The sequence below is a fragment of the Mytilus californianus genome, unplaced genomic scaffold (genome assembly GCF_021869535.1).
Source record: "Mytilus californianus isolate M0D057914Y unplaced genomic scaffold, xbMytCali1.0.p SCAF_4, whole genome shotgun sequence".
In the NCBI taxonomy this organism is placed as follows: Eukaryota; Metazoa; Mollusca; class Bivalvia; order Mytilida; family Mytilidae; genus Mytilus; species Mytilus californianus.
This window is the reverse complement of record NW_026262690.1, coordinates 7,728,721-7,744,043: the sequence shown is the minus strand read 5'-3', so window position 1 is coordinate 7,744,043 and position 15,323 is coordinate 7,728,721. Positions and strand designations below refer to the sequence as shown.

The 15,323-nt window shown below is 32.7% G+C and overlaps 1 protein-coding gene across 1 annotated transcript; it reads right to left on the bottom strand.

Annotated features, from left to right (window-relative positions):
* Positions 1-1,821: 1,821 nt before the first annotated feature.
* LOC127737381 (protein artichoke-like) lies at positions 1,822-11,878 on the bottom strand. Its single transcript, XM_052248002.1, has 2 exons — positions 11,816-11,878; positions 1,822-5,111 (listed from the first exon to the last, which is right to left on the bottom strand). Exon 2 carries the CDS (start codon positions 5,099-5,101, stop codon positions 3,293-3,295), a length of 1,809 nt encoding a protein of 602 aa, XP_052103962.1. The 5' UTR covers positions 5,102-5,111; positions 11,816-11,878; the 3' UTR covers positions 1,822-3,292.
* Between the last annotated feature and the right edge of the window lie 3,445 nt (positions 11,879-15,323).

Sequence of the window (15,323 nt, the reverse complement as noted above, 5' to 3'; positions counted from 1 at the left end):
GTATCTTTGATGAGTTTTTTCTATGTTCTTTTGGAATTTCAACAAAGGATGAAGCACTGGATATTCCATCACTGTATTGGATACATTACGTTAGTGTACTTGTAAGCAACGATATATTGCTGGGTCGTCCAAGTGCTTCCGAAAAACCTTTTTCAAAATTATAGGCATCAATTTTATCCGCAATCAAAGCCGGGTGAAACTACATAGTTTAAAGGCGGCGTGAATCTGATGTGGATACTCAAAATTTCCAAAGATCTGTTAGAGTACATACAATCAACAATGCAGTGAGATATATACAAAATGTAAAAAAAAAAAAACAGATTGTTTCATACAATGTATAGGAATGGCAAATTTACTTGTCTCTTAACCATGGAGTTCTAAATTACATTTTCCAAAGGCTACTAAAATTGATTTGTAATAGGAAGAAAATAACACTTAAAAAATTTCGTGCGTCCAAAGTGCTTTTCTGAATAAAATTCCACCAGGCTTTTAAAGTTTTGGTTAGAGCGTTCCTGGTGGAGGTTAATCATTTAGAAACTAAGGTTTCAAATTCCTCAGGCAAAGTTGGACGACTATTTCTTTAGCTCTCTTTTGGTCAATAGAATTTGAAACCTTAGTTTAATAATTTCTAAATTTATCAACGGAGAATTTAAGAAAGGTATGACAAAAATCATGTCAGTACCGAAGCACTGACTCTTGAGCTCATGATATCATCAGAAGTAGTATCGAACTAAAATGAAAATAACACTGTATGACTATGTTGTCGACGAAGGGGTGCATTATGTTTTAGTATTATTTTTTCTTTTGCTTCTTCTGGTTCTCATACCACTTTTCCGCACCAATTTTTTTTCTTAATTTTTAGACATTGACATATGATATTTGACATGAACGTGCATTATCATGAGACAGTTTGTCGCATATTAACATGACCGTCAGGTGACTCTCACCTTTGACCTCATGGTCAAAGTAATTATTATCTTTTGACATAGGGTTTTGATATTTGGAACATGGGTTCAGCATATCAAGATGATGCTTCGATTAATATGACCATATAGACTTAAGTGCCTTGGTAAGGACTTAAAGCGAGTTCACCATAGGTTTTGCCCCGTGAGACATACCCCACCCCTTCATATCATTAATTGTAAAATATCTTGAAAACTGTAAATATACTTATCTCTAAACCATAATTGTTCTTAAATTTCACGACTAGTTGACAGTTTACCATAGATTTTGACCTGGGTGTCATGCTCCGTACTCATATCTTAAATGGTTAGATATGTTAAAAACTGTTCCGCTCCCAAACCCTTAACCATATATACTTCGATTTGACATGATATGACCTTTCCGCTGTTCCAAATGCTTTATTTTAGGGGTCATGCTTACATCCCTCTTATTTTTTTAATATCTCAACAACACTTCTTTGCATCCCTAGACCATATATATTCAAAATTGCCTTGTCAAGATCTTTCTATTACACCAGAGGACTGACGTTTAGATAAAGAAAGAGGAGACACAATGTTTAGTCTACTAAACAGTACCAACTAGTTTTACCTGTATTAAATGTGTAAATGAAACATCTGTTTTCTTTGGTCTTTATGAAAATTTGTCTCATTTGCCACAATATTACATCTTGTTTTTATAATTATAAGACAAAAATACAACAACAAAAACAAGAATAAATGCTTTCTATATTTTACGAGTTTTATGCATGCACTCGGATTGAATGATCAGACACAGAGGCGATCTAGCACATTTGTTTAATTTGTCTTTACTATATATATCTAAGTAAAAGATATATCTGATATAATTTTATAAGGCAAGACAACAATATGGGAATTTGAGCAACAAATATGACATAAGCGGCAGATATCAAGAACACAAGCTTGTTTTGCTATTCTTCGTAATGACTTAACCGGTAAACAAATAATATATAGTATATTTATATACAGCAAAGTATTTTAGCAAAAAAACATAAGGCTGGTAATCTTTTCTCTTCAGTTTGTAAATGACAAATGCCGCGACCAACAGTTGGAATCGCATCAACTTCTAACATAGCGAGAGCGATGTATAGACAGGGTTAGTATCTCCTACACTAGATACATCACCCAGCATACGAATCTACTTAATCAAAATTGTTACGATTGAGTATATAACACAATCTGTAAATTTACAGACCAATCTAGGGATCGAACCCACAACCATACTCGAGGTAAGTGTGCTAGCAATTACACTACCTAATTGTTTACTTTGTTTCACGTTTATACTTGAACCTCGCTCTGAAAGTAAGGTCAGTCGCAGTCAGGGGCGTTACAACATTCACGCATAAGCTGTGAACACTTTAAATATATTTCAAGGAGTGATCTCAAGACCCCATATATCAATCTATATAAACAATCTCTGGGTTTATTCTTTTAAGGGTAAGAGGTACGTAGTTGGGTGATCTCACAGATATTACGAAATTTTGAATGCCAGTAGAGCGGTACTGCATATGAAATTTCAAAAACTAATTTACATGTATGTAACTTTTACACACTTTCCAAGATAAAGCAAATTGATCATTCTGTAGATATGGAAGTACAATTGACTAGAATACACGTTATTAGAAAAGAATATTTGAATATTTTGACTTGAAATGCCTTATTCTGTAAAACCTGTCGTACAAACCTGTATTGGTATGATTAAAAGGCTGTTTGCAAGATGCATGGTTTTAATCACATAGCTCAAAACTTTCAGTGAATTCGTAAGTGAGCGTGGGTTTCTAGGGAATTTTTAATGAAAGTATGAAGGATGTTTAACAAATTGACAAGCTTCCTCGGTGTTTACAGACCCTTCCCTGTTGTCTTGTGGTAGTGTGCTCGCCCTGAGTGCGGTGGGTTGTTCGACCATCGACTGAGTGAGAGTAAAGACTTTTGAAATTGGTGTTTGCTGCTTTTCCGCCAAGCATGCAGTATTTAGGAGTTCAAGCAAAGAGTTGTCACTTCTGACATCAAAATATGAGTCGTAATGATATGTTTCCCTGGAGATTGTTAACTAATGAGCTAGAATATTAAAAAGCAGGGTATATTCATATTCAATCTTAACATATCATCAGCCTGTATAAACATTGGATATTTCCATTTCACTAAGTGTTTGCACGTCACTAGATTCTCAAAAGAAGAATACTGCATAAGTAACTCTTCTGTAGTCCTGATATTTACAGATAAATGACTTTGTTTAACGCTAAGCACATGTATGCAATTCTCCTTAAGGTCTAGTCATTGGACTTATCACATATGTGTTATCAACAACTGTTTCAGCTGATTAAAATGAATGTTGAATACATTAACAATAGATACAACACAGCATGGTATCCATTGTTTAAACTGGCGATGTTACTGATAAATTTTCCAGTTTTGCTGCACCATCCACTGTTAACTTCCAGATCTTCACAAAGATTTTTATCCACAGAGCTAATCATATTAATCGATTTACCAACAAAATCATCATTGATGCATTTTCCAATCACATGTCCATGTCGACCCGAAGCGGAAATGGAAAATGCAGTGCAATCACAAATTATTGGATTATTTCTTAATGATATTTCGGAGAAAAAACATGACACTGACTCTTCTAAAAATCTAAGAGAAGAAATGTTATTATCATCAAGAAATATTGATATCGGACCTTTTATTCCAGTAAATGCCAGTTTTGAAATCTCAGAAATATTCATGTTTTGCAGATAAATATGCTTAGCTTTAACTCCAGTTAAAAACATACTGTGAAGGGATTCGAGTCTGTTATTAGATAAATCTAAATCATCTAGTTCACTTATTGTTTGTAAAGGAATTAAAGGCACGTGTTCCATACCAACACTTTTGACAAACAACTTTTTCAGACTAGCTTCTATCCCACTGAACATCGTGTCAGTAAATATTAACGGGTTTCCACTTATATCTAAAACTTGTAGGTACGCTGTGGTATCAAACGAATCATTTTGTATATGTTTGATGAAATTATATGAAATATTTAGATTTAATAGCGAGTGGAGATCCATTAGTCCGATAACCCAGAAATACCCTCCTATCAACTTGTTAGAGCTTAAGTCGAGTGTCTGTAAACTGTTACCTAATCCTAGGAAAGCATATCTAGGGAAGCTGTTTATTTTGTTCCTTTGAAGATTTAAATACTGTAGTTTTGTCAAATTTGTAAATGTTCTTTCTGATAGGTACTGAATTTTGTTTGACGATAAATTCAGATGAGTAAGATTAAATAGTATTGAAGTTACTGATAGTGGTACTGTCCTTAATAAATTTTCGGATAAATCTAAAATCTCCAGTTGTTCTATTCCTTGAAATGCGGTATGTTCGAACAACGCTATTTTGTTAGAGCATAAACTGAGTCGTTTGAGCGAAAACATATTATTGCCTTTAAAGAGTGGAACAACTTTTATCTCGCCGGCACCGTTATTACGATCTATGTTTAATACATTCAAAGACGTCAGATTTTTAAGAAAACATAAACTGTTGGTGTTATCTAAACTTATTTTTGTAGATTTTAGGTGAAGAACCTGTAAACTTTCTAGTCCATCAAAAGGATTTGAATTCATTTGATAATTGAGTGTATTATCACTTAAATCAAGATTTTGAAGATGATGGAAGTTCGAAAATGTATCTCCTAAAATAGTCATATTAAGCATATTCCCCTCTAATGATAAGAACGTTAAGTTTTTAAAGCGACCCAAGTTCTTCAAAACACTTTGACTCAAGAAAGAAGCTGTTTTAAGATTCAATTCCTCTAACGAATCGTCGATTATTTCAAGAATGTTTTTATAATTTTCGATATTTTTGTTTTCACTTATATCTAATTTGTGAATTTGTAAGTCGACAAAAATCTGAGGTGGTAGTATTGAATTTGTATTTCGTAAATTCAATTCATGTATATATAATCCTTGTAATTTACTAAAATTATTATAATTGTCTTGGCCGTGAAAGAACATTTTTCTGTCTGAACAGTCTATTGTTAAAACAGGTTTAGAGCTACATGAACACGGATCCAGATCTGGACAACTCCAGGTACTAGAAAAAACAACGGAACACAAAATGATGCATCGAAAAATTAACATGGTCTTCAACCTGAAAGAATTAAAAAAAAAAATTAAGGATAATTACACTTCTAAGTATTACATATATAGTGTGAACAATAATTATTAGAATATTAACTAAATAATAATAAGAAATACAAAATAATACGTACCGACATGATAAACAATAAAATCATAATCATTAAACACTTAATAGCCCTTTGCTTATCGATCCCACTAATAAATTCCTTCTTCATTATTATATGAACTTCCATCTAAATAGCCAATAAGGGTCATTAGGTTGTCCAGCCGTTTCAATCATTCTCTAATGCATCTCAATTAAGCATGGATATAATCGGTGCATTTCTTTGGTAGGATTCCAACTGGTGTCAGGATAAATTATATAGAATGATTAATTTCTTGACAAGGGAATTAGTTCCTTCATTTTCTACAGAATTACTTAAAGAATACAATGTTTGATATGCCCATATGAGGCTATTCTGATTTTCTATCAATGATTTTATGTTTATACAGCATGACAGAGTCAGCTATGAGTCAAACATTTCCAGAAACAGATCTGAATTCTATATATAGACTATATATATGTGTACTTCCATTGAACAAAAACAGTCCTAAGTCAGGAATCTGATGTTCAGTAGTTGTCGTCTGTTGATGTGGTTCATAAGTGTTTCTCGTTTCTCGTTTTTTATATAGTTTAGACAGTTGGTTTTCCCGTTTGAATGGTTTTACACTAGTATTTTTTTTTTGGGGCTCTTTATAGCTTGCTGTTCGGTGTGAGCCAAGGCTCCGTGTTGAAGACCCGTACTTTGACCTATAATGGTTTACTTTTATAAATCTCGACTTGGATGGAGAGTTGTCTCATTGGCACTCATACCACATCTTCTTATATCTATATACCATAGATAACTATATTTCACGATTTTAAGATAATTTGTATTGGCTTGTTTTCTAAGATCATCAACTTTATTTTCGAGTGTATGTTTTTTTTAGTTCTTAATTTAAATTTTTTTTAGATAATCAAAAGAAATTATACGGAATTTCTTGATCGTCCATCTTTGTGTTATCATACTTGTTCCGGATTTTCCCAAACTTTTCCATATCTGTTTTTGAGAAATTTCGTAGCTCTTCAGAACAAATTTGACATGAAATTTATGATACCCGTTGATCAATTGGATCTTTGAAGATTTTAGCACTCATCGCATTTTTACTTGAACAGATCTATTGAATGTATTTAGAGCTTGATGGGATGCTTTTCGTTTTATCGAACCATTGTTTACATTTCGTCATCTTAGTTGTCTTTTTTACATATTTTCTAGACTGACAAAGCATACCAATAGCATAATTTATGAATATATATTCTATTTCTTTCACAGTATTATTTATATCGTTAGCATTAATATTTTGATTATTACTTAAATCATTCAGACTATTTTAGAAACCTGAAATAGCCCATTGACGTTCATTGCCCTTATCTGAAATCCCATCTTTTATAAGATCTTATAGGATTAATCGAAAAAAAATCAAAATCTTATAAAAATGTATAATATTACTCTAATACAGTTATAGTATTGTCCTAACATGAGTAATAGACGTGTTACGAAATGGTATATACTTGACGCTGGGATTGACAAATTAGTCTTTAGATGTGGGTATCATATCAAAACACAAAAGTGATTTAAAGATTTAAATTAGACTTGGAATGGGAGCCAATAATGAACGATTTTTTTTATAAACAAAGGGTGTCTTGTTTTGCTAGGATTCAAGGCCTAGACACAAGAAAATTTTGTCGAACTGTATTTGAAGAGCTAAAGTCCCTAATGCTTCAAAAGGGTGAGATTATCCACAGTATAAGATCAACTTGTTTACTATGGTTAGCCTGGATCACTTTTACAACTCGAATGTTAACTCGAATATATTTAAACAGTTTCTTGGAAGGTTTGTCCGTAGAAAGGAATATCAAGTAATAGATAATAAAAGCAATCTAGATGTTTTCTCTAAATTTAATTTTGAACCAGGAAGGCAGCTGTATCTGTCAAACTTGCTGGACTTTAAGTCTGCAAGACTAAACTGGTTAACACGAACAAACTGTTTACCTGTGAACCAAGTCTTATTTATGATGAGTCTTAGCGAAAGTCCCACTTGCCAAATGTGTTTATATAAATTTGACGAGTCCATTGAACACTTTTTACTTGAGTATTCTGGATTTTCTTCTATACGAATTGAATACTTTACTGATATAAATGAATATTTATTCTACCTTCCCAGGCTTCTGCTTCATAGAGTTATCGTCCTACGATAAAATACAAACACTGATAGGTTATTATTTTTATCATGTTGATCCCTATATTAGTAAAAATATGGACAGTTTAAGTGAAAAGATGTTGAGCGAAATGTACTCTCACAGATCACTGGTTTTGGAACCTAAATTTTAAATGTGATTTGTTTGAGCAATATGATTTATGTAACTCTTAGTTTAATTTATATTTTTATGTTGCACATAATGTGTTATTTCTTTTATGTAAGCGGTCTTATTTTATAATGTTCCAATTTTTAACTCTGAAAGGACATATGAATATTTTTGACTTGTCTGTATATATATTCATTGCATATGCTGTTAGACGCATTTGTGGATACTTCGTCCGCAAGTGCCCCCGTTGTAAGAGGTAGTTTCTAAATAAATATATATATTTACATATGTAATTACATGTGTATCAATTGAATCTTGTATATAATCTGCATATAGTACTGAAGTCAACGTATATTTGTTCCTTATAACAGATTTCCGTTTGGAAACTTTATTATAGAAAATTTCATTATAAATATTCCTAAACGAGTATTCATTAAAATTTTGGAATATGTATTATAGTTTCCATAATATTTCTTACATTTGGAACACTAAAGGGGGACAAGGGGATTACAGAAAAGAAATGGAACCAAAAGAAAGGAGGGTGGGAAGCCACGAGAAAAGATTTGGGTTTGAGAGAAACAAATCCTCTGCCCTCCCTTATAAATTAAAGCTACATGTACTTGGTATTTTCAATGTTGACTTAGAAGGGGGAGTTTACTCGGAGTCAAAACTTATGAACGGGTTGCAAACAATGGAAAATCGTTTTGTTATATAATACGATGAAAGTACGGCTTGTGAACAGGCGGTAGGCGGGTTGACGTGCAGGCGAGTGTTAAATAAGGGGACCAATTTTGTGTAATACACTCATGTCGCAGTTTTTAACCCAAGAGCTATCAAATTTGCACAATGCATATGCATATACATGTACAAAGAAAATGTGCACCTCTATTTTATAGATTTATTTTGGATATATTTTGTAGACTTCAGGAGACTTCATAAGCCCTCATTAGACCTTGCAAACGATCTAAAGTATAATAAAATGTTTAATTCATACTCAGGAATGTATCTGCAGTGCAATGTTTGTTTCTTTTTACTGCATATGTTATGGTTAACAAGAAAGAAATTCATCTAACCGGGACTGTTTGGAGGCTCTACTATACATATATGTTTATCCAAATTGAAACATGTTGCATGATTGTAGTTTCAGAGAAAATGTGAGAATGCTCCTTCGATGTTTCTTATTTGTCACTAGTTTCATTTTAATTTTTTGTTTGCCTATAACTTCAAGAAAAGCTTGAAGGCTAATCGTAATTTGTTTTTTTTTTTTATGAAAAATTGAAAACTTAAAGCTTAACAACGAGCAGAAATTTGAAAAATAAAATAAAAACTGAACTTGCGATTATCGGAGTTTCGGGTGTATACGGAACACGCTATAATGCATTTAAAGCTTTCAAAGTCTTTGAAAGCAAATTGAGTCATCCAAGAGAAAAAAAATAATCAGACGGAAGAGCTTGGTGCGGGTGTAATGTAGTGACAGATTGAACTTTTCCAAGAACTGTAATAAAAAAACTCAAACTGGCTCACTATGCAAATTTTAGCAATCTCTGAAAATGTGTTTCCCTATATACCTTAATATATTAAAGTATATAGGTATTTATTTTAAAGACAAGTGTCTGTGAGCAGTGCATACTTACATTACCATCAATCCCATTCCCCCTGGTTTTCCCGTCCTATAATCACAATGATATTTGAAAATGATTAACACGTTTGGTGTAACACCAGGGAGTTCCAAAACAAAAATGAACCAAGACGTGTGTAGGATAGCTGTTCAATTCAATATACGGAATAGGGTCTCTAAAATGAGTATTTATCCCGAAACTTGCACCCAGAGTCTCAGAATCTGTGACAAAAAACTGAAGAGTGTTTGAGAAAATGATGCACTAAAGACGTCTACTTTTCTTTTTTTGCTGGAAATTGATCGGTTTTGGTTCCGTGCATTATAGTATTTGGTATTAGCAATTCTCAATAAAGAAATTTTAACATGTATGGCGTCCTTCACGGTGTTCTGCATGCTTAACATTCGATTACCTTCAAAAATTTTGTCATTAGAGACACAATAAATTTCTGTGACATTCATATACATAAGTTCTGCGATCGCATGTTATTTATAATGTTATTCAATTTTTGTATAAGAAAACTGTACAACAGATGAGGTTGTGTTTCATCACCAGCTGTTGCACCTTTTATTCATATTATCTTGTGACCGATTTAGTGTCCTGCGATGCTGGTGACATTTCAAATCGATTTTGTTCACGTCTGCATCGCTATTAATTTACGATTTATTGGTTTGGGAATTGTTTTCTCAAATGAAATCAAGAGAGAGACTATGAATAATTAAGTTTAGGTAAATACGTGACCCTTTTATTGATGAATCGAGTTGACCGTTTGGCTAATGTTAAAGTTGTCGCACAAAACGCTATTTGTTAAACATCCAGCAGGCATTAATGGTAATTGGTTCTCAATAAACGTACAAAACACTTGACTCTACTATTTCAGATTAAAGAGAATTGTAACCTCAGGAAATCTTTCAATTTATCATTTATAATATCAAAGTCTTTTGTGTGAAATGAAAATGATATAAAGTATTGAGTGCCAACAGCCATCCATTCATTATAATTATTTAAACATTTAGTCACCAAAGTCAAAAGATTATAGCACTATAAAAAGCTACATCAAAGTGGCCGTCAGATTTAACAGTTCCGTGCCGTATTTTCTATGCACACGTTAATTTGTTCTCTATTCAATGTTTTCTTTTTATTTCGCAATATGCACTTGTTGTTTATAACACAGCGCGCTGATAATTAAACTTATTACCTTTTTATTATTTCAAAATTATTATCAATTATGTTCAATATATATATTGTGTCATTTGTTTTTGAAGTGGTCTCGAAAAGTGAAAGCTTGAAAACCAAGCATGCCGATAAAATATTTGTTATTCACTTTAACATGGTAAATTTTCAATATCCAGCTCAACAATTAGATTTGAAGAATACTTAACTGCAAACTTTCGATCGTCTACACGACTAGATCTATATTTTTTCTTGTTTTTAGCTAATAACAGAACTATATCCGTAAAATTATCTTGGTGTTGAAACATATTTGTATTTTAAATAATTGTCCATCACTCTATCGGCCTGTATGTGCACATAACCAGCAATGATTCATTCACCAATTTATTGAAACATTATTCACAGTAGTAAGTGATCATTTAATACTGAGATCTCAACTTGGTGTGAAGGATGAAGATTTTAAAACGAGTCGAGACAGCACGATACACAAGGAAATACCCACAGAAAAAACATGAAACATTAAAATACACTAGAAAATAACCATATATCAAAACCATACATGAGACAGCAAGATACACAAGGAAATACCCACAGAAAAACATGAAACATTAAAATACACTAGAAAATAATCATTTATCAAAGCCATACATGAGACAGCAAGATACACAAGGAAATAGCCACAGAAAAACATGAAACATTAAAATACACTAGAAAATAACCATTTATCAAAGCCATACATGACAGCAAGATAATTGTCATTCACCTTTTATTACAGAAATACATCAGAAAACAAGAATTATTATGTTATTGTCTCGTTGTTTCATATTTCTTTTATTTATATAAATAACTCTTTACAAATACACACATGTTGACATTAGTCCCTTTTTAGACAAAGTAAAAATTGTTAATTCTGTGGATAGCCTTCCTCTGATTCTTTGCAAAGTTTTGTACAGTAGTAGTAAGCAACCTCCAAGACCGTCTAATATTACCGATACAATTTCAATTTGTTTGGTCCACTGCTTCAAAGTTCTTGACCGATTCTGGGATAGTATTAGACTTGCTACAACTCCCTTTCTTTTATTTCTTTCTTACTAATTTATATGTTTACTGAAAACTGCCATGATACTGAATGCTCCAGTATACCGATGGCCCTTCCTCTGAATGTGTCAATATAATGGCAATCTCTTAGCTATAGCAGTAAAATTGTTAAAGGGGTAAAATTGAAAAAAAAGCAAATTAGGAAGGGACATGTAGTAAGTCTAGGATAGTATTAAAGAACCATCTGGACTGACAATTTGAAAAATCTCACAATGTTAACAATGATAATAACTCTTGTGATAGTCAATTAATCACTCAATATATTTATAAATTGATAAGAAACGTTGCTTTATATACATAGAGAATTTTTAAATGTATTAAACAAATAACTAGAAATACATGAAAATAATATCCATATTTGAATGTTTGAATGTTAATCAACACAGTCAAAATTGAAACAATAATGTAACGCTAAAAATGGAAAACATATAACCTACTTACCGAATTAAAATAATCAAATTCCTAAACTTTCTTCAGAGACAGCTCGGAGTCTGGAACACCCTTAATTCTGCCAATCAGACGACCAACTATACGCATGCTCAACTAATTTTCTATGATTTCGTAGAGGAAAAACTGTCAAAACTAAACATCAAATAATAAGAGAACTGACTGAACACAGATATTGTCTGTCTGAAGAGATACAAAAATCAATTTCTTTTTATAGTCAATACAGATCATTCTCAAATAATTCTATCAATGTTCAGGAAAACTGAAAAACAAACATTTCGAAAGGTTTGTTTTACTTTTATCAAATACTAGTAAGAGGAAAGGGTGCTCAAATATATGCAATTTATTATTTATAATATGAATGCTACAACAAAGACATTCTGATAATGTTTTGCGCATGATGTCAACCTGAACATTCAATGTATGTCCAATGTCAAAAGCTTTAAGAATATATTCTATTTTATTATATAACTAGATTCTGAATAAGTTTGGGTCTTTAGTGGCATCTCAAATAAAAACACTTAATTTGACTGACGCCAGGTACTAACTTTTCTGATTGGCTGGGGTTCTTCAAAACTATTTTTGAACACATGCGCAGTAAATATATAGTCCAAGGGCATATGAACGTAGCCAAACTATAATACCAAATTCGTCGGATGCAATGCATTGAAACCCAAGAAAAATAGAGAAAAATTCAAATAGTCAGCCCGGCCTTCAATCTTGCTGTGTGGGAAATTGTGTAAGCTCTAGGTAGATTGAGGTCTGGAGCTGGCATGTCAGTAACTGTTAGTAGTCCTTTGTTAATTTATGTTGATCATTGCCATTTTGCTTAGTTTCTTCTGTTACCTATTCTAGCATCGGACTCGGACTTCTTTTAAACTGGTTTTACTGTGCGTATTTCTGTGTGTTTGTTTATTCTACAGTGGCTAGAGGTATAGGGGGGGTTGAGATCTCACAAAACATGTTTAACCCGCCGCATTTTTGTGCCTGTCCCTAGTCTGGAACCTCTTGCCTTTGTTAGTCTTGTATGTTATTTTAATTTTGGTTCATTTATATGTTTCGGGGTTTAGTGTAACGTCCATTTTCGCTGAACTAGTACACATTTTTGTTTAGGGACCAGCTGAAGCCCGCCTCCGGGTGCGGAATTTTCTCACTGTGTTGAAGACCCATTGGTGGCCTTTGGCTGTTTTCTGCTCTTTGGTTGGGTTGTTGTCTCTTTGGCACATTCCCCGTTTCCATTCTCAATTTAGCTTTATCTTTCGAATTTTGAAGTTGCAAAAAGAGGACGAAGTACATTTTATATAATTCTTTTGCAACATCTGTTTGAGAGGTCTACATATATGGTAGCAATACTGTAGTTACAAGTTCACCTGACACTTCTATCTTATTTTTTGTTAAAATGTCAACGTTACACGGAACATTTGGATTAAATAATGTAAATCTACTTGTGCTTTATTCATAAAATATTTTGATTTTATTTTTTTTCTTGACTCGTTTGTTTTTAAAAGAAAAGACTAATCTTGAACCCTCAAAGATCTGGCAGCAATATCCAATAAGGAAGAAACAAAATAAATAAGACAAAATATAGATGTCAAAAGTCTACTTGTTCGGAGAACAATTTGAAGGTCGTTCACGTGCGATAATAGTCTTTTTTAAAAGCATATGCCTTCGTGATCTCAAAATGATGTATTCACAAGGTGCAGTATTGTAAACATTAAAATACAAAACGCCAACAATATAATATAATTTTTATGCACTTTTACAAACTGGAAACGCCTTTTTGGGGCAACATACGGCATTTGTAAATCCTTTGGTGGGAGCTATCTTGGTCGTCAAACAATATGAAGTTGCGCTTGATGTCTCAAACCTGTATCCCCACTTTTACTTTTCTCTAACTGTTTCGGCTTCTGAGTTAAAGTTTGAAAGGTCACGATGACCTTGACATTTGACCTTTTACATTTTTTCTAGATCTGACGTCAAGAGGAAAATGGTTATAACCAGAATCCCTACGACTTACGGTGTTAGAATTTTGTCGTGTGACGGAGTCGACTTAGATGTCGTGCTGGGTTATCTATTATAAGGATTCGTCGAGTTGTATATGTCAAAATGAAATTTGACTTTCGAGAAGATAACCTCGTAAGAAAAGAAAGTTTGGCCTGCAAGGGTCGATTTCGAATAGTTTATGCCTGCCCAATACTTTTTGAAAAAGTTTTGTATTCCTATTTAGACGAAATAGAATGTATTCACATCATTGGTGAAAGATCAGTCCCATTAGATAAAAAGTATTTAGACAATTGCTTCAATTGAAAATTTAAAAATCTAGGCTATAAGATTTATTTTCAATATTGGCATTGTAACAATATACAGCGGTGTTTTAGGGTCAACGGATGTTTTGTTTGATTCGAAGACTGAATTGCTCGAAGCCGCAGGCTGAGGTCAATAGTTCAGTATGAGGGTCAAACAACAGATGTTGACCGAGAATCCGGTTTATAACTGTTTGATTATACCGTTCCTTATCAGCTGTTTGTCATCCCCGAAAAAGTAATTAACATATTGGAGGCTTAAATCATGCAAAAACAATTTTTTTTTTAAATTAATACAGCCGGTATAAAATCAGTACCATGGCCAATACAAAAACAGCCAGTTCATGATATTTTTATGAAACGATTCAAATAAACCTTAAAACTTCTGTAAGGCATATACGAGAAATCATATTTGAAAACAATATATGGTACATTTTTATCTAATATAAATTTCTGATTTCCTTGCTGGGATTTAGATAAATGACGTGCTTTTGTTGGTACTTTCAATTCGATGGACACTTATGACTTTTCATCTCTCTACACTACACATCCACACGATCTCATCAAACTGAAGTACTTATTTTATCAAAAGGTCATTAAAAAAATATTATTATAATCTGTCTGTTTGAATCATAGTTTATGTACATACTTTGTAACGATCCGTCTAAATTACATTTGATAGAAAAAACTTTGAAAAGATCTACCGTTACTCAAGAAAACTCTAAACAAAAACTTATGACAAAAGAAACTGATTTTTCGTTTTCTATTGTTAATTCTTTCTAAGACGATTGTATTCATTTTGCCGGCCTCTTTTGCGGTCTGTTTTCCTTCAACCTCCCTCGTCAATGTTTTAGATTTTAATAAACATAATATGTGTATAACTGGTAAATTATTTAGTAAAAGACTTTGTTACCACAAATTACGGAATCCCTTTACAATATTCTGTCATAGATACAAAGATTTGGTTAAAAAGTTTGTCTTTACCTGTAGAAACCTTATTATATCACACCCTAATTTTACAAATTTGTTTATAGAGCCCGTAAATTTAGATACAACTAGGACACACCCAAGACATCGCGGTTCCGTGACTGAATTAAAGTACCTACGCCTTATTTCTAGCCTGGATTTTTAGTATTCGTATGATCATCTGATAAAGTCATGCTGATTATAAGGTGCACAGTTTTCTCTGCTTTCGAAAT

What these genes read in the sequence shown, in the direction of transcription:
- LOC127737381 (XM_052248002.1), bottom strand. Translation starts at nt 5,101, where the DNA reads ATGTTAATTTTTCGATGCATCATTTTGTGTTCCGTTGTTTTTTCTAGT.